Source organism: Panulirus ornatus, chromosome 7 (assembly GCF_036320965.1).
Source record: "Panulirus ornatus isolate Po-2019 chromosome 7, ASM3632096v1, whole genome shotgun sequence".
NCBI classification, from domain to species: Eukaryota; Metazoa; Arthropoda; class Malacostraca; order Decapoda; family Palinuridae; genus Panulirus; species Panulirus ornatus.
The window spans coordinates 22,729,961-22,756,271 of NC_092230.1; the positions used below are offsets into that span (position 1 = coordinate 22,729,961).

The 26,311-nt window shown below is 41.4% G+C and overlaps 1 protein-coding gene across 2 annotated transcripts in view; it reads right to left on the reverse strand.

Annotated features, from left to right (window-relative positions):
* Nucleotides 1-26,311, reverse strand: part of LOC139749451 (uncharacterized) — an 86,291-nt gene that overhangs the window by 27,541 nt on the left and 32,439 nt on the right. For both annotated transcript variants that reach the window (XM_071663327.1, XM_071663328.1), the window contains 2 exons: nucleotides 14,233-14,607; nucleotides 7,743-7,854 (listed from right to left, as the gene is read on the reverse strand). In XM_071663327.1, the coding sequence (XP_071519428.1) occupies nucleotides 7,743-7,854; nucleotides 14,233-14,607 (487 nt within the window). The remainder of the gene's footprint in view (nucleotides 1-7,742; nucleotides 7,855-14,232; nucleotides 14,608-26,311) is intronic.

Consider the following 26,311-nt stretch of genomic DNA (forward strand, 5'->3'; position numbering starts at 1 on the left):
GGGATAAGAGTGAGTGCTCAAATTACATAGGTATAAGTTTCTTGAGTATTCCTGGGAAATTATATGGGAGGGCACTGATTGAGAGCATCAGATTGGGGAAGAGCAGCGTGGTTTCAGAAGTGATAAAGGATGTGTGGATCAGGTGTTTGCTTTGAAGAATGTATGAGAAATACTTAGAAAAGCAAATGGATTTGTATGTAGCATTTATGGATCTGGAGAAGGCATATGATAGAGATGCTCTGTGGAAGGTATCAAGAATATATGGTATGGGAGGTGAGCTGTTAGAAGCAGTGAAAAGTTTTTATCAAGGATGCAAAGCATGTGTATATGTAGGAAGAGAGGAAAGTGATTGGTTCTCAGTGAATGTTGGTTTGCGGCAGGGGTGCGTGATGTCTCCATGGTTGTTTAATTTGTTTATGGATGGGGTTGTTAGGGAGGTGAATGCAAGAGTTTTGGAAAGAGGGGCAAGTATGCAGCCTGTTGTGGACGAGAGAGCTTGGGAAGTGAGTCAGTTGTTGTTCGCTGATGATACAGCGCTGATGGCTGATTCAGGTGAGAAACTGCAGAAGATGGTGACTGAGTTTGGTAAAGTGTGTGGAAGAGGAAAGCTGAGAGTAAATGTGAATAAGAGCAAGGTTATTAGGTACAGTAAGGTTGAGGGTCAAGTCAATTGGGAGGTAAGTTTGAATGGAGAAAAACTGGAGGAAGTGAAGTGTTTTAGATATCTGGGAGTGGATTTGGCAGCAGATGGAACCATGGAAGCGGAAGTGAATCATAGGGTGGAAGAAGGGACGAAAGTTCTGGAAGCGTTGAAAAATGTGTGGAAGTCGAGAACATCATCTTGGAAAGCAAAAATGGGTATGTTTGAAGGAAAAGTGGTTCCAACAATGTTATATGGTTGCGAGGTGTGGGCAATAGATGTTTGAGGTGGTTTGATCGAGTAAGTAAAGAGAGGGTAAGCGAGATGTGTGGTAGTAAAAAGTGTGTAGTTGAGAGAGCAGAAGAGGGTGTTTTGAAATGGTTTGGATACATGGAGAGAATGAGTGAGGAAAGATTGACAAAGAGGATATATGTGTCAGAGGTGGAGGGAACGAAGAGAAGTGGGAGACCAAATTGGAGGTGGAAAGATGGAGTGAAAAAGATTTTGAGTGATTGGGGCCTGAACATGCAGAAGGGTGAAAAGGATGCAAGGAATAGAGTGAATTGGAATGATGTGGTTTTCCGGGGTTGACGTGCTGTCAATGGATTGTACTAGGGCATGTGAAGCATCTGGGGTAAACCATGGAAAGTTTTGTGGGGCCTGGATATGGAGAGGGAGCTGTAGTTTCGGTGCATTATACATGACAATTAGAGACTAAGTGTGAACGAATGTGGCCTCTGTTGTCTTTTCCTAGTGCTACCTTGCGCACATGTGGGGGGAGGGGGTTTTCATTTCATGTGTGGTGGGGTGGCGACAGGAATGAATAAGGGCAGACAGTATGAATTAGTACTCCTGAAACAGGGGTTGTGGGAGTATGTGATAGAATGTAAGAAAGTAAATTCTCGATTAATATGGGTAAAACTGAAAGTTGATGGAGAGAGATGGGTGATTATTGGTGCATATGCACCTGGGCATGAGAAGAAAGATCATGAGAGGCAAGTGTTTTGGGAGCAGCTGAATGAGTATGTTAGAGGTTTTGATGCACGCAACTGGGTTATAGTGATGGGTGATTTGAATGCAAAGGTGAGTAATGTGGCAGTTGAGGGAATAATTGGTATACATGGGGTGTTCAGTGTTATAAATGGAAATGGTGGAGAGCTTGTAGATTTGTGCTGAAAAAGGACTGGTGATTGGGAATACCTGGTTTAAAAAGCGAGATATACATAAGTATACGTATGTAAGTAGGAGAGATGGCCAGAGAGCATTATTGGATCACGTGTTAATTGACAGGCGCGCGAAAGAGAGACTTTTGGATGTAAATGTGCTGAGAGGTGCAACTGGAGGGATGTCGGATCATTATCTTGTGGAGGCTAAGGTGAAGATTTGTATGGGTTTTCAGAAAAGAAGAGTGAATGTTGGGGTGAAGAGGGTGGTGAGAGTAAGTGAGCTTGGGAAGGAGACTTGTGTGAGGAAGTACCAGGAGAGACTGAGTACAGAATGGAAAAAGGTGAGAACAATGGAAGTAAGGGGAGTGGGGGAGGAATGGGATGTATTTAGGGAATCAGTGATGGAGTGCGCAAAAGATGCTTGTGGCATGAGAAGCGTGGGAGGTGGGTTGATTAGAAAGGGTAGTGAGTGGTGGGATGAAGAAGTAAGATTATCATTGAAAGATAAGAGAGAGGCATTTGGACGATTTTTGCAGGGAAAAAATGCAATTGAGTGGGAGATGTATAAAAGAAAGAGACAGGAGGTCAAGAGAAAGGTGCAAGAGGTGAAAAAGAGGGCAAATGAGAGTTGGGGTGAGAGAGTATCATTAAATTTTAGGGAGAATAAAAAGATGTTCTGGAAGGAGGTAAATAAAGTGCGTAAGACAAGGAAGCAAATGGGAACTTCAGTGAAGGGCGCTAATGGGAGGTGATACCAAGTAGTGGTGATGTGAGAAGGAGATGGAGTGAGTATTTTGAAGGTTTGTTGAATGTGTTTGATGATAGAGTGGCAGATATAGGGTGTCTTGGTCGAGGTGGTGTGCAAAGTGAGAGGGTTGGGGAAAGTGATTTGGTAAACAGAGAAGAGGTAGTAAAAGCTTTGCGGAAGATGAAAGCCGGCAAGGCAGCAGGTTTGGATGGTATTGCAATGAAATTTATTAAAAAAGGGGGTGACTGTATTGTTGACTGGTTGGTAAGGTTATTTAATGTATGTATGACTCATGGTGAGGTGCCTGAGGATTGGCGGAATGCGTGCATAGTGCCATTGTACAAAGGCAAAGGGGATAAGAGTGAGTGCTCAAATTACAGAGGTATAAGTTTGTTGAGTATTCCTGGTAAATTATATGGGAGGGTATCGATTGAGAGGGTGAAGGCATGTACAGAGCATCAGATTGGGGAAGAGCGGTGTGGTTTCAGAAGTGGTAGAGGATAGGTGGATCAGGTGTTTGCTTTGAAGAATGTATGTGAGAAATACTTAGAAAAGCAAATGGATTTGTATGTAGCATTCATGGATCTGGAGAAGGCATATGATAGAGTTGATAGAGATGCTCTGTGGAAGGTATTAAGAATATATGGTGTGGGAGGCAAGTTGCTAGAAGCAGTGAGAAGTTTTTATCGAGGATGTAAGGCATGTGTACGTGTAGGAAGAGAGGAAAGTGACTGGTTCTCAGTGAATGTAGGTTTGCGGCAGGGGTGTGTGATGTCTCCATGGTTGTTTACTTTGTTTATGGATGGGGTCGTTTAGGGAGGTGAATGCAAGAGTTTTGGAAAGAGGGGCAAGTATGAAGTCTGTTGTGGATGAGAGAGCTTGGGAAGTGAGTCAGTTGTTGTTCGCTGATTATACAGCACTAGTGGCTGATTCATGTGAGAAACTGCAGAAGCTGGTGACTGAGTTTGGTAAAGTGTGTGAAAGAAGAAAGTTAAGAGTAAATGTGAATAAGAGCAAGGTTATTAGGTACAGTAGGGTTGAGGGTCAAGTCAATTGGGAGGTAAGTTTGAATGGAGAAGAACTGGAGGAAGTAAAGTGTTTTAGATATCTGGGAGTGGATCTGGCAGCGGATGGAACCATGGAAGCGGAAGTGAATCATAGGGTGGGGGAGGGGGCGAAAATCCTGGGAGCCTTGAAGAATGTGTGGAAGTCGAGAACATTATCTCAGAAAGCAAAAATGGGTATGTTTGAAGGAATAGTGGTTCCAACAATGTTGTATGGTTCCGAGGCGTGGGCTATGGATAGAGTTGTGCGCAGGAGGGTGGATGTGCTGGAAATGAGATGTTTGAGGACAATTTGTGGTGTGAGGTGGTTTGATCAAGTAAGTAATGTAAGGGTAAGAGAGATGTGTGGAAATAAAAAGAGCGTGGTTGAGAGAGCAGAAGAGGGTGTTTCGAAATGGTTTCGGCACATGGAGAGAATGAGTGAGGAAAGATTGACCAAGAGGATATATGTGTCGGAGGTGGAGGGAACGAGGAGAAGTGGGAGACCAAATTGGTGGTGGAAAGATGGAGTGAAAAAGATTTTGAGTGATCGGGGCCTGAACATGCAGGAGGGTGAAAGGCGGGCAAGGAATAGAGTGAATTGGATCGATGTGGTATACCGGGGTTGACGTGCTGTCAGTGGATTGAATAAGGGCATGTGAAGCGTCTGGGGTAAACCATGGAAAGTTGTGTGGGGCCTGGATGTGGAAAGGGAGCTGTGGTTTCGGGCATTATTGCATGACAGCTAGAGACTGAGTGTGAACGAATGAGGCCTTTGTTGTCTTTTCCTAGCGCTACCTCGCACACATGAGGGGGGAGGGGGATGGTACTCCATGTGTGGCAAGGTGGCGATGGGAATGAATAAAGGCAGACAGTGTGAATTGTGTGCATGGGTATATATGTATGTGTCTGTGTGTGTATATATATGTGTACATTTAGATGTATAGGTATGTATATTTGCGTGTGTGGACGTGTATGTATATACATGTGTATGGGGGTGGGTTGGGCCATTTCTTTTGTCTGTTTCCTTGTGCTACCTCGCAAACGCGGGAGACAGCGACAAAGCAAAATAAATAAAATATAAATAAATAGTATGAATTATGTACATGTGTATATATACATATGTCTGTGTGTATATATATGTATACATTGAGATGTATAGGTATGTATATGTGCATGTATGGACATTTATGTATATACATGTGTATGTGGGTGGGTTGGGCCATTCTTAAGTCTGTTTCCTTACGCTACCTCGCTAATGCTGGAGACAGCAACAAAGTATAATAAAAAAAAAATAAACACTAAACTGATTTGTCAATAAAGACGAGTGTTCCAGCTCATACTAGCTCCATACACAAAATGCTTCCACTACATCTAATCCCAATCATTTGTCATACATTTTCAGCTGAAATATCTTAGCTCTAATTAATCTCCAAAATATACAAATACGTCTTTTCCACAGTCTACCCCTGCTCCTTGTACCTTCTACTGTCTTTCTATATATTTCTTAATTAACCTCTCATAACATCTTTCTTTCAAACTAATCACCATTTCCCACGTTAACAAGGTAGCATTAACATACATGCATAACATACATTATGCAAAACCATACCATCCAAAAGACCCATGTGACTTTCTCATAATTTCTTCTTACTACATGACCTTACATCTTCACTCTGTATTCTATCCATGCTCCTAATTATCCATCTCTACTACTCTCACATTTTTTATCTATCCTAACCTAAATATACTCGAGTTTCACATGCACAATTCAGAGACACATACTCCTTCATGCAAACTTCTTGCACACCAATCTTCAATTTCTTTTCAATCACCACAGCTTTCAATGCTCCATCAATTTTTCTCCTTTGCATGACACCATTTTCAACTTCAGCTTTCCCACTATCATCTTCACTAAACTTTACTTCCAAATAATCAAACTCATCTAAAATATCCAGTTCTTCATCAATCTGACCTCCCATCTAATACTGTCATCTTACTTTCATTCACATTAGCTTTCAGCATCCTCATCCAACATTTACCATCGAACCCACCCACCATTTTTCCCAACCCTTCCTCTGAATTAGCTAAAATAGTAGCAGCATCTTCAAAGAGCTAGAGGAACCAAGGATGATCTAATCTAACATCAGGTCTAATTTCTATTTCTACAAATATATGAATAAAAGAAAGAGAAATGAAAGAAAAAGTGTATAAAAGAGAACGACATGACAAAGGAAGAAGTGGAAAGAGCAGTAAAGCTCTTGAAGAACAGAAAAGCTTGGAATACAGATGAAGTGGTGAGCAAAATGAAGAGCAGAGGTGAACATGCTAAGGAGCAGACCTGGAAAAGTTTATGTTATGGCGGCTTAGAAAAGTAGTCAGGTGCTTCAAGGCTGGACAGCAACTGTTTCATTGTATAAATTAAATGCATTCTTTTTGTATGTTGAAGGCTCCAGTCATGGACAAACATCCACATCAAGGCTGAGCCTTAATTGAAATGTAGAGAGAATTATGAAACAAAAAAGAAAAGATAAGGGAGAGTATTTATGATTTTTGGCAGAAGTGAAAGACATGTTTCTGAAATGTTTCAGGTGATAGATATAGGGAAAGGCATGAGAAAGTAGAGAGTTCCAAAGCTTCAACGTGTAGGGAAAGAAGCAGCAGCTTGCCAAGTATTGAGGTCTAGCTAGTGGTGTGGGCACACAAGCCGCCAGCTCAAAGAGGCAAATACTAAAGTACTACCTATAGAAAAGGGAAAGTGAACCAATTTGTGTCATAGGGCAACAGGGTTAAGTTTGGAAGTCAGCATGAGGACAGTCTATAAGTCGGACTGCTTTCAACTGAATTCTGTCAAGCAAGGATGCAGAGCTAGAACCACTCCAGATGTGAGAGCAGCACTCCATACATGGACAAATCAATCCTTTGTATAAAAGGAGCAACTGTTCAAAAGAAAAGCAAAGGAGCAACTGTTCAAAAGAAAAGAAGTTTTGGCATCTAAACAGGACACCAAGTGTCCTACAGGCAGACTAGCTATTCCCATAATTTGGGGTTTCCAAGAAAGGGTGGATGTTACAGTAATATCAAGTTCACTGAGTTAAGAGATGGAATTACAGAACCATCAAAGGAGAGATGGGAGATGTGAGGACCTTGATAAAGAAGGGTAGAAACTGGGTCTTGGAGGCATTAAACTTAACAAATTTCATCTACCCCAATGAGATATTCTGTCCACGTCTGAGCCTACATACTGAGGAAGCTGTGGCAAGACGAGATGCAGACTGAGAGAGACGAGGGAGAAGAATTGAAGGATGTGGATGAATGCAGTGTTGAGTCATCAGTTATAGTGGGACAATTATCCTTAGCAAAGTTGTCAAGGTGAATGGTAATATTATTAAGAAGATCAGTGAATCCCTTGTTGGTGTGGAACATGGTAGGCAGGTGTGTGAGTTATATCTTTGCAATGACAAATTTTGTGAGATATACTTTTATAGATTCAGAAAAGAATTATGATAAAGTGTATAAGAAAGCACTTCGGGAAGTACCCTCCCTTTTAATGATAGAAAAAAAAGGCAATGAATTTGATGCTTAAACAAAGTCAGTGAGTGTTTCACTATATAAAAGTAGAGGGAGTAAAATTTTTTGCAGGAATTACAGGCAAGTAAATATTCAGGTAATTGGCACAAATATGTGAAAAATATAGTAAGACTGAAAAAGCCCAACTTAAAAGATTAATAAATCAATTGCAGGTGAAGAGCAAGGATGCTTTGGGAGGGGAAAAGGGTGTACACCCTATATTTCTCATAACTGACCCAGCAGAGGAAAATTCATGAAAAAGAAGAAAGTATAAGCACCATTTGTGGTATCATCAATATGCATATAACAGTGTGCATGTTAGACAACTGAATGCTGTTACAAATTATGATACTGAAATAATGCGAGTAAATGGTGATATGAGTGAGTGGTGTGAAATGTCTGTATGTGAATGCCTCAGGGCTGAAAAAATCATTATGGTTGTTACTTATGAATTACTGCAGACTCCTAAGTTATCCATGCATGTCTGCTATCAATAATTCCAAAGAGAACAGTACAGACAGTATCTAATGGATTTTAAAGCCATGTTAAAATGGTTACATGGGGTAAAAAGCTACCTTCTTCACTGCTAGACTCAGAATCAGATAAGTGCATAATCCTCTTCCGCTTGGTCTTGGGCATATCTCTTCCATCTTCAGTTCTCTTAGCCTTTCCTTTGCGCTGTGGTGCCTTGTTGAATTACAAGAAACAAAATATGACTTTAATTTCAAAATCCCATCAAAATTTAAAACAACAAAAAATTACTGTATGGATATATGGATATTATTCTCTCCCCTATCCCCATGGAGAAGTACCAATTAATATCTATACTTACCTGCCTCTCATGTTTTGGCAAGTTAGCATCATGAACAAAGAACAGCCTCATCCACACACTAACTTTCCAGCTGTTACATATTATGAACTGAAACCAATGCCTACCATCCATAGCCATGCCCCAACAACTGTGGTACTCCATAGTATACAATGATAACTTTATTTACCCTATGTCAGCCAACAGACAGCATGTCACCCTCTTCCCACATACTACACCAACGCAAGCATACCTCTTGCCCTTCTGAATGTTCAGGCCCCAATACCCCATAGCCTTCTCCACTCCATCATTCCATCTCATTCTTGATCTCCCTCAACCCCATGCTACCTTCAGTTCTGACACATAAATTTCAGTCTTTTTTCACACATCTTCATATCTCACAGCTATTTCAGTAAATCTTGGTCAGCTCTAAATTATGCTGCACTTACAACCAAAACTCTTTCTTTCAGTAATTCCTCACAAAATCATGCCTGAAACAACATATAATCATTGCCAACAGATTCACAATTTTCCTTACTTTTGCATGTAAATCCCAAGACTTGCACCTATATACATACTGTTTCTATACCTTCAAAAATACCTTTCATCAAAATACCTATCTTCATTCTAACAAAACCTGACCTCCCCTTTCACACTGCTCCCTAATACTCCCATACCATTAAACCCCTCTTCCACTGTGACTCATTTTTGACCCTGAAACACACCCATGCCATTAAGCCCCTCTTCTACTCTATGACTCAGTTTAGACCCTGTAGTTACATCCACCACAAATTCTGTTTTCAGTTACAACTGACACAATTTTTTGACAATCTCTGGTACACACCAGCAATATCTGGCAACTCAGACGTAATAAACATGCAGAATATAGAATTCTTTAATGAATTACATAACACAGGATGTTTCAATTGAACGAATGTGGCAACTGGATGATAGAATGCTTCATTGTGTTGTTATATCCAGTTAAAAACACATGTATGGATGCAGAAATTTTCTGTTACCATTATCATTATACTTGATCGCCATTTCCCACGTCAACAAGGTTGAGCCAGGGAAAAGACGAGGAAAGGCCCACTGACTCATATTCACACATATATATACATACATATTCATACACGTACATTACATACATAAACATATCAACATATACACACATACCCATACGCAACCACATACATATCTATCTTATTTACTTATAATACTTAATCACTGTGTCCTATGTTAGCGAGGTAGCAAAAGAAAGCAGATGAAAGAATGGCCCAACCCACCCACATACACATATAAATACATAAACACACACACACGCACATATACATACCTATACATTTCAATGTATACATACATATACATATATACACATGTACATATTCATACTTGCTGCCTTCATCTATTCCCATTGCCACCCCACCACAAAAGAAATACATACATATATATATATATACTCATACATGTACAAATACATACATAAACATATCAACAGATACACATATACTTACCCATATGCAGCCACATACATATTCACTCTATTTACTTTGTATACTTATTATACAAACTATAATAAAAAAATATTTACTTATTTATTTTGCTTTGTTGCTGTCTCCCACATTAGCGAGGTAGCGCAAGGAAACACACGAAAGAATGGCCCAACCTACTCACATACACATGTATATACATACATGTTCACACACGCAAATATACATACCGATACATCTCAACGTATACATATATACACACACACAGACATATACATATATATATACACACATAGACATATACATATATACACATGTACATAATTCATACTGTCTGCCCTTATTCATTCCCATCGCCACCCCCCCACACATGAAATAACAACCCCTTCCCTGTCATGTGCGCAAGGCAGCGCTAGGAAAAGACAACAAAGGCCACTTTCGTTTACACTCAGTCTCTAGCTGTCATGTAATAATGTACCAAAACCACAGCTCCCTTTCCACATCCAGGCCCCACACAACTTTCCATGGTTTACCCCAGACGCTTCACATGCCCTGGTTCAATTCATTGACAGCACGTCAACCCCGGTATACCACATCGTTCCAATTCACTCTATTCCTTGCACGCCTTTCACCCTCCTGCATGTTCAGGCCCCGATCACTCAAAATCTCTTTCACTCCATCTTTCCACCTCCAATTTGGTCTCCCACTTCTCCTTGTTCCCTCCACCTCTGACACATACATCCTCTTGGTCAATCTTTCCTCACTCATTCTCTCCATGTGACCAAACCATTTCAAAACACCCTCTTCTGCTCTCTCAACCACATTCTTTTTATTATCACACATCTCTCTTGCCCTATTATTACTTACTAGATCAAACCACCTCACACCACATATTGGCCTCAAACATCTCATTTCCAGCACATCCACCCTCCTCTGCACAACTCTATCTATAGCCCACGCCTTGCAACCATATAACTTTGTTGGAACCACTATTCCTTCAAACATAGCCATTTTTGCTTTCCAAGATAATGTTCTCAACTTCCACACATTCTTCAACGCTCCCAGAAATTTCGCCCCCTCCCCCACCCTATGATTCACTTCCGCTTCCATGGTTCCATCCGCTGCCAGATCCACTTCCAGATACCTAAAACACTTTACTTCCTCCAGTTTTTCTCCATTCAAACTTATCTTAAAACTGACTTGTCCCTCAACCCTACTGTACCTAATAACCTTGCTCTTTTTCACATTTACTCTCAGCTTTCTTCTTTCACACACTTTACCAAACTCAGTCACCAGCTTCTGCAGTTTCTCACATGAATCAGCCACCAGCGCTGTATCATCAGCGAACAACAACTGACTCACTTCCCAAGCTCTCTCATCCACAACAGACTGCATACTTGCCCCTCTCTCCAAAACTCTTGCATTCACCTCCCTAACAACTCCATCCATAAACAATTAAACAACCATGGAGACATCACACACCCCTGCCGCAAACCTACATTCACTGAGAACCAATCACTTTCCTCTCTTCCTACAAGTACACATGCCTTACATCCTCGATAAAAACTTTTCACTGTTTCTAACAACTTGCCTCCCACACCATATATTCTTAGTACCTTCCACAGAGCATCTCTATCAACTCTATCATATGCCTTCTCCAGATCCATAAATGCTACATACAAATCCATTTGCTTTTCTAAGTATTTCTCACATACATTCTTCAAAGCACACACCTGATCCACAAATCCTCTACCACTTCTGAAACCACACTGCTCTTCCCCAATCTGATGCTCTGTACATGCCTTCACCCTCTCATTCAATACCCTCCCATACAATTTCCCTGGAATACTCAACAAACTTATACCTCTGTAATTTGAGCACTCACTTTTATCCCCTTTGCCTTTGTACAATGGCACTTTGCAAGCATTTCGCCAGTCCTCAGGCACCTCACCATGAATCATACATACATTAAATAACCTTACCAACCAGTCAACAATACAGTCATCCCCTTTTTTAATAAATTCCACTGCAATACCATCCAAACCCGCTGCCTTGCCGGCTTTCATCTTCCACAAAGCTTTTACTACCTCTTCTCTGTTTTTTTTTTTTTTTTTTTTTTTTTTTTTTTTTTTTTATCGCTGTCTCCCGCGTTTGCGAGGTAGCGCAAGGAAACAGATGAAAGAAATGGCCCAACCCCCCCCCCATACACATGTACATACACACGTCCACACACGCAAATATACATACCTACACAGCTTTCCATGGTTTACCCCAGACGCTTCACATGCCCCGACTCTTCTCTGTTTACCAAATCATTTTCCCGAACCCTCTCACTTTGCACACCACCTTGACCAAAACACCCTATATCCGCCACTCTATCATCAAACTCATTCAACAAACCTTCAAAATACTCACTCCATCTCCTTTTCACATCACCACTACTTGTTATCACCTCCCCATTAGCCCCCTTCACTGAAGTTCCCATTTGCTCCCTTGTCTTACGCACTTTATTTACCTCCTTCCAAAACATCTTTTTATTCTCCCTAAAATTTATGATACTCTCTCACCCCAACTCTCATTTGCCCTCTTTTTCACCTCTTGCACCTTTCTCTTGACCTCCTGCCTCTTTCTTTCATACATGTCCCACTCATTTGCATTTTCTACCAGCAAAAAATCGTCCAAGTGCCTCTCTCTTCTCTTTCACTAATAATCTTACTTCTTCATCCCACCACTCACTACCCTTTCTAATCTGCCCACCTCCCACGCTTCTCATGTCACAAGCATCTTTTGCGCAAGCCATCACTGCTTCCCTAAATACATCCCATTCCTCCCCCACTCCCCTTACCTCCTTTGTTCTCACCTTCTTCCATTCTGTACTCAGTCTCTCCTGGTACTTCCTCACACAAGTCTCCTTCCCAAGCTCACTTACTCTCGCTACTCTCTTCACCCTAACATTCTCTCTTCTTTTCTGAAAACCTCTACAAATATTCACCTTTGCCTCCACAAGATAATGATCAGACATCCCTCCAATTGCACCTCTCATTACATTAACATCCTAAAGTCTCTCTTTCGCGTGCCTATCAATTAACACACAATCCAATAACGCTCTTTGGCCATCTCTCCTACTCACACATGTATACTTATGTATATCTCGCTTTTTAAACCAGGTATTCCCAATCACCAGTCCTTTTTCAGCACATAATTCTACAAGCTCTTCACCATTTCCATTTACAACACTGAACACCCCATGTATACTAATAATTCCCTCAACTGCCACATTACTCACCTTTGCATTCTAATCACCCATCACTATAACCCGGTCTTGTGCATCAAAACCACTAACACACTCATTTAGCTGCTCCCAAAACACTTGCCTCTCATGATCTTTCTTCTCATGCCCAGGTGCATATGCACCAATAATCACCCATCTCTCTCCATCAACTTTCAGTTTTACCCATATCAATCTAGAATTTACTTTCTTACACTCTATCACATACTCCCACCACTCCTGTTTCATGAGTAGTGCTACTCCTTCCCTTGCTCTTGTCCTCTCACTAAACCCTGACTTTACTCCCAAGACATTCCCAAACCAGTCTTCCCCTTTACCCTTGAGCTTCGTTTCACTCAGAGACAAAACATCCAGGTTCCTTTCCTCAAACATACTACCTATCTCTCCTTTTTTCTCATCTTGGTTACATCCACACACATTTAGACACCCCAATCTGAGCCTTCGAGGAGGATGAGCACTCCCCGCGTGACTCCTTCTGTTTCCCCTTTTAGAAAGTTAAAATACAAGGAGGGGAGGGTTTCTAGCCCCCCCGCTAGAATATGAATAATGAATATAAATAATCAGTGGCAGTGAAAAAAATAGGTAACTGATCACATTTTTTGGACATTATGATACAAATCCTCATGAAATTTTTCATCCAATGATCGTCTAAATGCTTAACTACAAAACTTAATGGTCCCCCCAACGATAATCAACCCAAGAACTGTATTCTACATGAAAAATAGGTCCTATACTGAGGTTCTGTAGCAAATCTGTTTTCCAATGAAAAATAGCATAAAAACTGCCAATTGAAATATAATTTATAGAGTAAAATATCTCATGATGCTTCATCTGGCAAACAAATACCAATATGAAGTGAATCTTAGTGAAATTTGCTAATCCTGTAATCATTTAGATGCTTAGTCACAGGAATTAATTGCCTTTAAACAATATCTTAACTTGAATAATACATGCTATACTAAGGTTCAGAAGCACATACCAAAACTGGAGGTATTAGTTCACGATATTTCTCAGTCCAAAAAAATTCTGTTTCATAAATGGAACACAAGACACTGAAAGACTTCTAAACCTGAAATGAGTGTAAAACACGTCATAGTTCTTCCTACAGATGACAATTTCAAAATAAATATGACACAAATTCTCATGAATTTTTCAATACTGTAAACATTCCCTTGAAGGGAGTTTACAGAGGGGCCAGGCATCGGAGACAAAGCTAGACACAAATCACTCTGTTTCTCTAAGAATATCTCAAACACATTCTTCTAAGTAAATACCTGGTCTGCACAGCCTTTCCCTTGCCTGAAACAATTTGGCTCCTTCCTAAACTGCTGGTCTGTGCACAACACCATCCTTTTAGTCAACACTCTCTGTAACACTCATACTATGTATAATAAAAATTTTCATACTTATAATTCACATCCTATAAAGAGAATGGAATTATTAACACATAAAGCTTACTCTTTATTCGCTGTACTTACCTTAATTTTTGACTGCACATTACAATCTTTCCCTTGGGAATTATTCTTTGATGGTTGTATATTTTCTTTTGTTAGGGAATCAAAATCCATGGAATCTACTTTCAATTCTTTAACCAAGACTTGTGATTTATTTTTAGAAGAGGTAGTTGAAGCTGTCTTTAACGGTGAAGACAAAGTGGAGTCACTCTTAGTTGGTGACGACTGGCTGGACTCTGTTGTTGTGATGGGAGATGACACGTCAGATTCCCCTGTGAGTAGTGAGGACTTAGTGGACTCAGGAGTCTCTGACTTTATTGGTGGAGAGCCTTTGTTAAAGTAAGATGAAATATTTGGCTTTGTCTTGGTTCCAGCTGAAGGTGGTGTCTTCTTAGCATCCTAGAATAATCACAAACAAGAAAATGGAATACCTTAGTAAAGACAATTCGAACAATTAGTAATTTGTGAAATTGAGCCCGTGGAAAATCATGTAACAGAAGAATCTGCAATGCACTACAGATCTTTTCTCTGTATAAAGTCAATCAAGAGATGCTTTTGACTGTAATATACAATATAGTCCCATCCCAGAAGAAAAAAAAACTCAAGAAAGAATTTTTCTCCACTGTCTTAATATATGTCACCCAAACCATAAGTTTGTAAATGCCAAAAACCCCTTCGAGACATGAATATACCAAACATGATATTAAAAGGTAAAGGCTTCAAGTCAAGTCACAGAAGCTCATCAATGTTTAAGTTCTGCAGGGTAAAGCAAATGCAAAAGAAAGTAAGAAGAAAATATGTTTCATCACTACTAACATTCCTCGCGTGTCGTAGAAAGCGACTAGAGGGGACGGGAGCGGGGGGCCAGAAATCCTCCCCTCCTTGTATTAACTTTCTAAAATGGGAAACAGAAGAAGGAGTCACGTGGGGAGTGCTCATCCTCCTCGAAGGCTCAGAGTGGGGTGCCTAAATGTGTGTGGATGTAACCAAGATGTGAAAAAAGGAGAGATAGGTAGTATGTTTGAGGAAAGGAACCTGGATGTTCTGGCTCTGAGTGAAACGAAGCTCAAGGGTAAAGGGGAAGAGTGGTTTGGGAATGTCTGGGGAGTAAAGTCAGGGGTTAGTGAGAGGACAAGAGCAAGGGAAGGAGTAGCAATACTCCTGAAACAGGAGTTGTGGGAGTATGTGATAGAATGTAAGAAAGTAAATTCTCGATTAATATGGGTAAAACTGAAAGTTGATGGAGAGAGATGGGTGATTATTGGTGCATATGCACCTGGGCATGAGAAGAAAGATCATGAGAGGCAAGTGTTTTGGGAGCAGCTGAATGAGTGTGTTAGTGGTTTTGATGCACGAGACCGGGTTATAGTGATGGGTGATTTGAATGCAAAGGTGAGTAATGTGGCAGTTGAGGGAATAATTGGTATACATGGGGTGTTCAGTGTTGTAAATGGAAATGGTGAAGAGCTTGTAGATTTATGTGCTGAAAAAGGACTGATGATTGGGAATACCTGGTTTAAAAAGCGAGATATACATAAGTATACTTATGTAAGTAGGAGAGATGGCCAGAGAGCGTTATTGGATTACGTGTTAATTGACAGGCGTGCGAAAGAGAGACTTTTGGATGTTAATGTGCTGAGAGGTGCAACTGGAGGGATGTCTGATCATTATCTTGTGGAGGCTAAGGTGAAGATTTGTATGGGTTTTCAGAAAAGAAGAGTGAATGTTGAGGTGAAGAGGGTGGTGAGAGTAAGTGAGCTTGGGAAGGAGACCTGTGTGAGGAAGTACCAGGAGAGACTGAGTACAGAATGGAAAAAGGTGAGAACAATGGAAGTAAGGGGAGTGGGGGAGGAATGGGATGTATTTAGGGAATCAGTGATGGATTGCGCAAAAGATGCTTGTGGCATGAGAAGAGTGGGAGGTGGGTTGATTAGAAAGGGTAGTGAGTGGTGGGATGAAGAAGTAAGAGTATTAGTGAAAGAGAAGAGAGAGGCATTTGGACGATTTTTGCAGGGAAAAAATGCAATTGAGTGGGAGATGTATAAAAGAAAGAGACAGGAGGTCAAGAGAAAGGTGCAAGAGGTGAAAAAAAGGGCAAATGAGAGTTGGGGTGAGAGAGTATCATTAAATTTAGAGAGAATAAAAAGATGTTCTGGAAGGAGGTAAATAAAGTGCGTAAGACAAGGGAGCAAATGGGAACTTCAGTGAAGGGCGCAAATGGGGAGGTGAAAACAAGCAGTGGTGATGTGAGAAGGAGATGGAGTGAGTATTTTCAAGGTTTGTTGAATGTGTTTGATGATAGAGTGGCAGATATAGGGTGTTTTGGTCGAGGTGGTGTGCAAAGTGAGAGGGTTAGGGAAAATGATTTGGTAAACAGAGAAGAGGTAGTGAAAGCTATGCGGAAGATGAAAGCCGGCAAGGCAGCAGGTTTGGATGGTATTGCAGTGGAATCTATTAAAAGAGGGGGTGACTGTATTGTGGACTGGTTGGCAAGGTTATTTAATGTATGTATGACTCATGGTGAGGTGCCTGAGGATTGGCGGAATGCGTGCATAGTGCCATTGTACAAAGGCAAAGCGGATAAGAGTGAGTGCTCAAATTACAGAGGTATAAGTTTGTTGAGTATTCCTGGTAAATTATATGGGAGGGTATTGATTGAGAGGGTGAAGGCATGTACAGAGCATCAGATTGGGGAAGAGCAGTGTGGTTTCAGAAGTGGTAGAGGATGTGTGGATCAGATGTTTGCTTTGAAGAATGTATGTGAGAAATACTTAGAAAAGCAAATGGATTTGTATGTAGCATTTATGGATCTGGAGAAGGCATATGATAGAGTTGATAGAGATGCTCTGTGGAAGGTATTAAGAATATATGGTGTGGGAGGCAAGTTGTTAGAAGCAGTGAAAAGTTTTTATCGAGGATGTAAGGCATGTGTACGTGTAGGAGAGAGGAAAGTGATTGGTTCTCAGTGAATGTAGGTTTGCGGCAGGGGTGTGTGATGTCTCCATGGTTGTTTAATTTGTTTATGGATGGGGTTGTTAGGGAGGTAAATGCAAGAGTTTTGGAGAGAGGGGCAAGTATGAAGTCTGTTGGGGATGAGAGAGCTTGGGAAGCGAGTCAGTTGTTGTTCGCTGATGATACAGCGCTGGTGGCTGATTCATGTGAGAAACTGCAGAAGCTGGTGACTGAGTTTGGTAAAGTGTGTGGAAGAAGAAAGTTAAGAGTAAATGTGAATAAGAGCAAGGTTATTAGGTACAGTAGGGTTGAAGGTCAAGTCAATTGGGAGGTGAGTTTGAATGGAGAAAAACTGGAGGAAGTGAAGTGTTTTAGATATCTGGGAGTGGATCTGGCAGCGGATGGAACCATGGAAGCGGAAGTGGATCATAGGGTGGGGGAGGGGGCGAAAATTCTGGGGGCCTTGAAGAATGTGTGGAAGTCGAGAACATTATCCCGGAAAGCAAAAATGGGTACGTTTGAAGGAATAGTGGTTCCAACAATGTTGTATGGTTGCGAGGCGTGGGCTATGGATAGAGTTGTGCGCAGGAGGATGGATGTGCTGGAAATGAGATGTTTGAGGACAATGTGTGGTGTGAGGTGGTTTGATCGAGTGAGTAACGTAAGGGTAAGAGAGATGTGTGGAAATAAAAAGAGCGTGGTTGAGAGAGCAGAAGAGGGTGTTTTGAAGTGGTTTGGGCACATGGAGAGAATGAGTGAGGAAAGATTGACCAAGAGGATATATGTGTCGGAGGTGGAGGGAACGAGGAGAAGAGGGAGACCAAATTGGAGGTGGAAAGATGGAGTGAAAAAGATTTTGTGTGATCGGGGCCTGAACATGCAGGAGGGTGAAAGGAGGGCAAGGAATAGAGTGAATTGGAGCGATGTGGTATACCGGGGTTGACGTGCTGTCAGTGGATTGAATCAAGGCATGTGAAGCGCCTGGGGTAAACCATGGAAAGCTGTGTAGGTATGTATATTTGCGTGTGTGGACGTATGTATATACATGTGTATGGGGGGAGGGTTGGGCCATTTCTTTCGTCTGTTTCCTTGCGCTACCTCGCAAACGCGGGAGACAGCGACAAAGTATAATAAAAATAAAAAAATACTACTAACATGGTAAAGAGTGAAGCATCTCAGAATCAAAACCATTTTTCTCCATTGGTTTTATCTACAAGCACACAAAACAAGCAAATATGCATGCATCGAAAAAAATAAATCACAGCATAAATAAATACAAACAGAAGAGGGAGTCATGCGGGGAGTGCTCATCCTCCTCGATGGTTCAGATTGGGGTGTCTAAGTGTGTGTGGACATAACCAAGATGAGAAAAAAGGAGAGATAGGTAGTCTGTTTGAGGAGAGGATCCTGGATGTTTTGGCTCTGAGTGAAACGAAGCTAAAAGGTAAAGAAGAGTGGTTTGGGAATGTCTTGGGAGTAAAGTCAGGGGTTGGTGAGAGGACAAGAGCAAAGGAAGGAGTAGCACTACTCCTGAAACAGGAGCTGAGGGAGTATGTGACAGAGTGTAAGAAAGTAAACTCTAGACTGATATAGGTAAAACTGAAAGTGGATGGAGAGAGATGGTGATTATTGGTGCCTATGCACCTGGTCATGAGAAGAAAGATCATGAGAGGCAAGTGTCTTGGGAGCAGCTGAGTGAGTGTGTTAACAGCTTTGATGCACAAGACTGGGTTATAGTGACGGGTGATTTGAATGCAAAGGTGAGTAATGTGGCAGTTGAGGGAATAATTGGTGTACATGGGGTGTTCAGCATTGTAAATGGAAATGGTGAAGAGCTTGTAGATCTGTGTGCTGAAAAAGTACTGGTGATTGAGAATACCTGGTTTAAAAAGAGTATATGTTTGTAATTAGGAGAGATGGCAACACAGCATTATTGGATTAGGTGTTAATTGATAGGCACGTGAAAGAGAGACTTTTAGGTGTTAATGTGCTGAGAGGGGCAACTGGAGGGATGTCTGATCATTATCTTGTGGAGGCGAAGGTAAAGATTTGTAGAGGTTTTCAGAAAAGAAGAGAGAATGTTGGCGTGAAGAGAGTGGTGTGAGTGAGCTTGAAAAGGAGACTTGTGTGAGGAAGTACCAAGAGAGATTGAGTGCAGAATGGAAAAAGGTGAGAGCAAATGGCATAAGGGGAGTGGGGAAGGAATGGGATGTATTAAGGGAAGCAGTGATGGCTTGCACAAAAGAAGCCTGTGTCATGAGAAAGGTGGGAGGAGGGCAAATTAGAAAGGGTAGTCAGTGGTGGGTTGAAGAACTAATATTGTTAGTGAAAGAGAAGAGAGGGCCATTTGGACAATTTTTGCAGGGAAATAGTGCAAATGAATGGGAGATGTACACAAGAAAGAGACAAGAGCACAAAAGAAAGGTGCAAGAGGTGAAAAAGAGGGCAAATGAGAGTTGGGGTGAGAGAATATCGTTATATTCTAGGGAAAATAAAAAGATGTTTTGGAAGGAGGTAAATAAAGTGTGTAAGATAAGAGAACAAATGGGAACAAAAATCATCCAAATAGGATGTATTTAGGGAAGCAGTGATGGCTTGTGCAAAAGATGCCTGTGGCATGAGAAAGGTGGGAGGCGGGCAGATTAGAAAGGGTAGTGAGTGGTGGGATGAAGTAAGATTGTTAGTGAAAGAGATGAGAGAGGCATTTGGATGATTTCTGCAGGGAAATAGCACAAATGACTAGGAGATGTATAAAAGAAAGAGGCAAATGGTCAAGAAAGAGGTGCAAGAGGTGAAAAAGATGGCAAATGAGAGTTAAGGTGAGAGAGTATCGTTAAATCTTAGGGAAAATAAAAAGATGTTTTGGAAGGAGGTAAATAAAGTCCGTAAGACAAGAGAACAAATGGGAAATTCGGTGAAGGGGTTGATGGGGAGATAACAAGTAGTTGTGAAGTGAGAATAAGATGGAGTGAGTATTTTGAAGGTTTGTTGAATGTGTCTGATGATAGAGTGCCAGATATAGGGTGTTTTGGTCAAGGTGGTGTGCAAAGTGAGAGGGTCAGGGAGAATGGTTTGGTAAACAGAGAAGAGGTAGTAAAAGCTTTGTGGAAGATGAAAGCCAGCAAGGCAACGGGTTTGGATGGTATTGCAGTGGAATTCATCAGAAAAGGGGTGACTGTGTTGTTGAGGATATTCATTGTATGTATGGTTCACAGTGAAGTGCCTGAGGATTGGCAGAATGCCTGCATAGAGCCATTGTACAAAGGCAAAGGGGATAAAGGTGAGCGTTCATTTTATTGAGGTATAAGTTTGTCGAGTATTCCTGGGAAATTTTATGGGAGGGTATTGATTGAGAGGGTCAAGGCATGTACAGAGTATCAGATTAGAGAAGAGCAGTGTGGTTTCGGAAGTGATAGAGGATGTGTGGATCAAGTGTTTGCTTTGAAGAATGTGAGAAATACTTAGAATAACAAATGGATTTGTATGTAGCATTTATGGATATGGAGAAGGCGTATGACACAGTTGATTGAGTGCTCTGTGGAAGGTGTTAAGAGTATATGGTGTGGGAGGTAAGTTGCTAGAAGCAATGAAAAGTTTTTATCAAGGATGTAAGGCATGTGTATGAGTAGGAAGAGAGGAAAGTGATTGGTTCCCACTGAATGTCATTTTGTGGCAGAGGTGCATAATATCTCCATGGTTGTTTAGTTTGTTTATGGATGGGGTTGTCAGGGAGGCGAATGCAAGAGTTTTGGAGAGGGGCAAGAATGCAGTTTGTTGTGGATGAGAGGGCTTGGGAAGTGAGTCAGTTGTTGTTCGCTGATGATACAGCTCTGGTGGTTGATTCCGGTGAGAAACTACAGAAGCTGGTGACTGAGTTTGGTAAAGTGTGTGAAAGGAGAAAGCTCAGAGTAAATGTGAATAAGAGCAAGGTTATTAGGTTCAGTAGGGTTGAGGGACAAGTCAATTGGGAGGTAAGTTTAAATGGAGAGAAACTGGAAGAAGTGAAGTTGTAGATATCTGGGAGTGGATTTGGCAGTGGATGGAACCATGGAAGCGGAAGTGAGTCACAGGGTTGGGAGAGGGGGGTGAAGGTTCTGGGTGTCTTGAAGAATGTATGGAAGGTGGAGACATTATCTCTGAGAGCAAAAATAGGTATGTTTGAAGGAATAGAGGTTCCAAAAATGTTGTATGGTTGCGAGGCATGGGCCATAGATAGGGTTGTGGGGAGAAGGGTGGATGTGTTGGAAATGAGATCTTAGAGGACAATATGTGGTGTGAGGTGGTTTGAGGAGTAAGTAATGAAAGGGTAAGAGATATGTGTGGTAATAAAAAGAGTGTGGTTGAGAAAGCAGAAGAGGGTGTATTAAAGTGGTTTGGTCACATGGAGATAATGAGTGAAGAAAGACTGACAAAGAAGATATATGTGTCAGAGGTGGAGGGGAATGAGAAATGGGAGACCAAATTGGAGGTGGAAGGATGGAGTGAGAAAGATTTTGAGTGATTGGGGCCTGAACAGACAGGAGGGTGAAAGGTGAACATGGAACAGAGTGAATTGGAACGATGTGGTATACCAAGGTCAACACGCTGTCAATGGATTGAACCAGGGTATGTGAAGCGTCTGGGGTAAATCATGGAAAGTTTTGAGGGGGCCTGAATGTGGAAAGGGAGCTGTGGTTTCAATGCATTACATATGACAGAAAGAGGCTGAGTGTGAACGAATGTGGCAGTTGTTGTCTTTTCCTAGCGCTACCTCGCACGCACAGGGTGTGTGTGTGTGTGCTGCCATTTCATGTGTGGCGAGCTGGCGACGGGAATGGATGGATGAAGGCAGCAACTATGAATATGTACATGTGTAAATATGTATATGTCTGCGTATGTATATGAAAGTATGCGTTGAAATATATGGGTATGTATATTGGAAAGGATCACAATTTTGCGCGTGATCAAGATATTCCTATGAGTCCACGGGGAAAATAAAACACTATAAGTTCCTAAGTGCACTTTCATGTAATAATCACATGATCAGGGGAGACACAAGAGAGAAATATAACAGTCAGTTGATACACATCGAAGAGACGAAGCTAGGACACCATTTGGTAAACATACGATTGTCTAAGACAATCACATGTTTACCAAATGGCGTCCTAGCTTCGTCTCTTCAATATATAGCAACTAACTGTTATATTTTTCTCTTGTGTCTCCCCTGGTGATGTGATTATTGCACAAAAGTGCACTTGGGAACTTATCGTGTTTCATTTTCCCTGTAGACTCATAGGAAAAGGTATATATATGTGCATGTGTGGGCATGTATGTATATACATGTGTATGTAGGTGGGTTGGGCTATTCTTTTGTCTGTTTCCTTGCGCTACCTCCCTAATGCGGGAGACAGTGACAAGTATAATAAATAAATAAATACAAATAAAAGTTAAATATCCTTACCAACCAGTCAACAAGTCACCCTTTTCTAATAAGAGGTATAAGTTTGTTCAGTACTCCTGGGAAATTATATGGGAGGGTACTGAGAGGTTGAAGGCATGTACAGAGCATCAGAGTGGGGAAGAGCAGTGTGGTTTTAGAAGTGGTAGAGGATATGTGGATCAGGTGTTTGCTCTGTAATTTTTTTTTTTTTTTTTTGCTGTCTCCCGCGTTTGCGAGGTAGCGCAAGGAAACAGACGAAAGAAATGGCCCAACCCACCCCCATACACATGTATATACATACGTCCACACACGCAAATATACATACCTACACAGCTTTCCATGGTTTACCCCAGACGCTTCACATGCCCTGATTCAATCCACTGACAGCACGTCAACCCCGGTATACCACATCGATCCAATTCACTCTATTCCTTGCCCTCCTTTCACCCTCCTGCATGTTCAGGCCCCGATCACACAAAATCTTTTTCACTCCATCTTTCCACCTCCAATTTGGTCTCCCACTTCTCCTCGTTCCCTCCACCTCCGACACATATATCCTCTTGGTCAATCTTTCCTCACTCATTCTCTCCATGTGCCCAAACCATTTCAAAACACCCTCTTCTGCTCTCTCAACCATGCTCTTTTTATTTCCACACATCTCTCTTACCCTTACGTTACTTACTCAATCAAACCACCTCACACCATACATTGTCCTCAAACATCTCATTTCCAGCACATCCATCCTCCTGCGCACAGCTCTATCCATAGCCCACGCTTCGCAACCATACAACATTGTTGGAACCACTATTCCTTCAAACATACCCATTTTTGCTTTCCGAGATAATGTTCTTGACTTCCAAACATTCTTCAAGGCTCCCAGAATTTTCGCCCCCTCCCCCACCCTATGATCCACTTCCACTTCCATGGTTCCATCCGCTGCCAGATCCACTCCCAGATATCTAAAACACTTTACTTCCTCCAGTTTTTCTCCATTCAAACTTACCTCCCAACTGACTTGACCTCTGTAAAATGTATGTGAGAAATACTTAGAAAAACAAATGGATTTGTTTAAAACATCTATGGATCTGGAGAAGGCATATAATAGAGTTGATAGATATGCTCTGTGGAAGCTATTAAGAATATATGGTGTGGGAAGTAAGTTGCTAGAAGCAGTGAAAAGTTTTTATCGAGGATGTAAGGCATGTGTACGAGTAGGAAGAGAGGAAAGTGATTGGTTCTCAGTGAACGTTGGTTCGCGGCAGGGGTGCGTGATGTCTCCATAGTTGTTTAATTTCTTTATGGATGGGGTTGTTAGGGAGGTGAATGCAAGAGTTTTGGAGAAAGGGACAAGTATGCAGTCTGTTGTGGATGAGAGGGCTTGGGAAGTGAGTCACTTGTTGTTCGCTGACGATACAGCGGTGGTGGCTGATTCCAGTGAGAAACTGCAGAAGCTGGTGACTGAGTTTGGTAAAAAGTGTGAAGGAAGAAAGAATGTGAATATGAGCAAGGTTATTAGGTACAGTAGGGTTGAGGGACAAGTCAATTGGGAGGTAAACTTGAATGAAGAAAAGCTGGAGGAAGTGAAGTGTTTCAGATATCTGGGAGTGGATTTAGCAGCAGATGGAACCATGGAAGCGGAAGTGAGTCACAGGGTGGGGGAGGGGCAAAAGTTCTGGGAGCATTGAAAAATGTGTGGAAGGCGAGAACATTATCTTGGAAAGCAAAAATGGGTATGTTTGAAGGAATAGTGGTTCCAACAATGTTATATGGTTGCAAAGCATGGGCTATAGGTAGGGATGTGTGGAGGAGGGTGGATGTGTTGGAAATGAGATGTGTGAGGACAATATGTGGTGTGAGGTGGTTTGCTCGAGTAAGTAATGAAAGGGTAAGAGAGATGTTTCGTAATAAAAAGAGTGTGGTTGAGAGAGCAGAAGAGGGTGTTTTGAAATGGTTTGGTCACATGGAGAGAATGAGTAAGGAAAGATTGACACAGAGGATATATGTGTTAGAGGTGGAGGAAACGAGAAGTGGGAGACCAAATTGGAGGTGGAAGGATGGAGTGAAAAAGACTTTGAGCAATCGGAGCCTGAACATGCAGGAGGGTGAAAGGCTTGCAAGGAATAGAGTGAACTGGAACAATGTGGTATACCGGGGTCGACGTGCTGTCAATGGATTGAACCAAGGCATGTGAAGCATCTGGGGTAAACCATGGAAAGTTTTGTGGGGCCTGGATGTGGAAAGGGAGCTGTAGTTTCGGTGCATTATGCATGACAGCTAGAGAATGAGTGTGAACAAATGTGGTCTTTGTTGTCTTTTCCAAGGGAAAACTCACGTGCGTGCAGGGGTAGGGGGTTGTCATTTCATGTGTGGCAGGGTGGCGACGGAAATGAATATGGGCAGCAAGTATGAATTATGTACATATGTATATGTATTTGTATGTATATATATGTATACATACATGTGTGTGGACATGTATGTATATACATTTGTATGTGGGTTGGTTGGGCCACTCTTTCGTCTGTTTCCTTGCGCTACCTCGTTAACATGGGAGACAGTGATAAAGTATAATAAATATAAATAAATAGATAGAAGTTAATGAAAACAGTACTTTTCTCAGACTAGTTTGCAATTTCCCAAGCAACGTGGTAGTGCTAACCTAATTTGTGCAATCAATGGTAAAAGTTCACATCACAGCTGGGCCTCAATAGTTGCATAAAGAGAATAATGAAAGGAAAAAAGAAGAAACAAGGAAAAGCATATATGAATTTTAGATGAAGTGAAAAACCTATCTTATAAAAGTGCCAGGTCATAGTTACTGAGAGGGACATGAGAAAGTAGAGAGTTCCAAAGTTTCAAGGGGTAAGGAAAGAAACTGTAATCAAAATGGCCCACACTTGAGTTGCCCATGAACACACAGTAATCATGAAATGCAGCAGCTTGCCAAGAAATTCATGGGGTCACAGAAGCAGCCAGTTTCAAGGAGCAAAATTAAAAGTAATACCAAAGTAGTGAGGAATTTTTGATTGATAGATGGGCAAAAACTGGTTCATAAGGGATTAAGGTTAACCAGATTACATCTACCTTACTGAGCTATCCTGTCCAAGTTTGATTTTATTGAAGAAGTTGTATCAAGACAAGATTCAGATTGGGTGAGAAAAGGAGCAGACTGGAAGGATATAGAGGAAGCACATGAGTTCTGGCTGTTTGTAGAAGAAAGAGAATCATTGATCAAGATAAGAAAAAGTGCAGGAGACAGAACAGGACCTTGAGGGACACCACTGTTGATGGAGAGAGGGGAAGAGGCTGATCCACCACGACAACAGAGATAGATCAACCAGAGAGGATGTCAGATATGAGCAAAGTAAAGGAGAGAGGCCAACAGAAGGGAGCTAGTAGGTGAGACCCTGATACAACACTATCAAAAGCTTTAAATATATTGAGGGCAACTACACAGGATTTCCTAATATCTTTCAGGGATGATGACCAGACATTAGTAAGATAGGAAAGAATATTACCAAAGTATCTTGCCTTACAGAAGCAGTTCTGGTGATCATAAAGAACACTGAAATTCCAAAAGTCTGAGGATATGAGTGTTGAGGAGAGATTCAAAGACTTTTGAAATAAACGTCAATGGGACACACCAGCAGTTAGAAGAGTTAGACTGGTCACCCTTTTTTAGGATGAAATGGACCAACACGCTTCCACGAAGAAGAAAAAGTTCTGGTTTTTAAA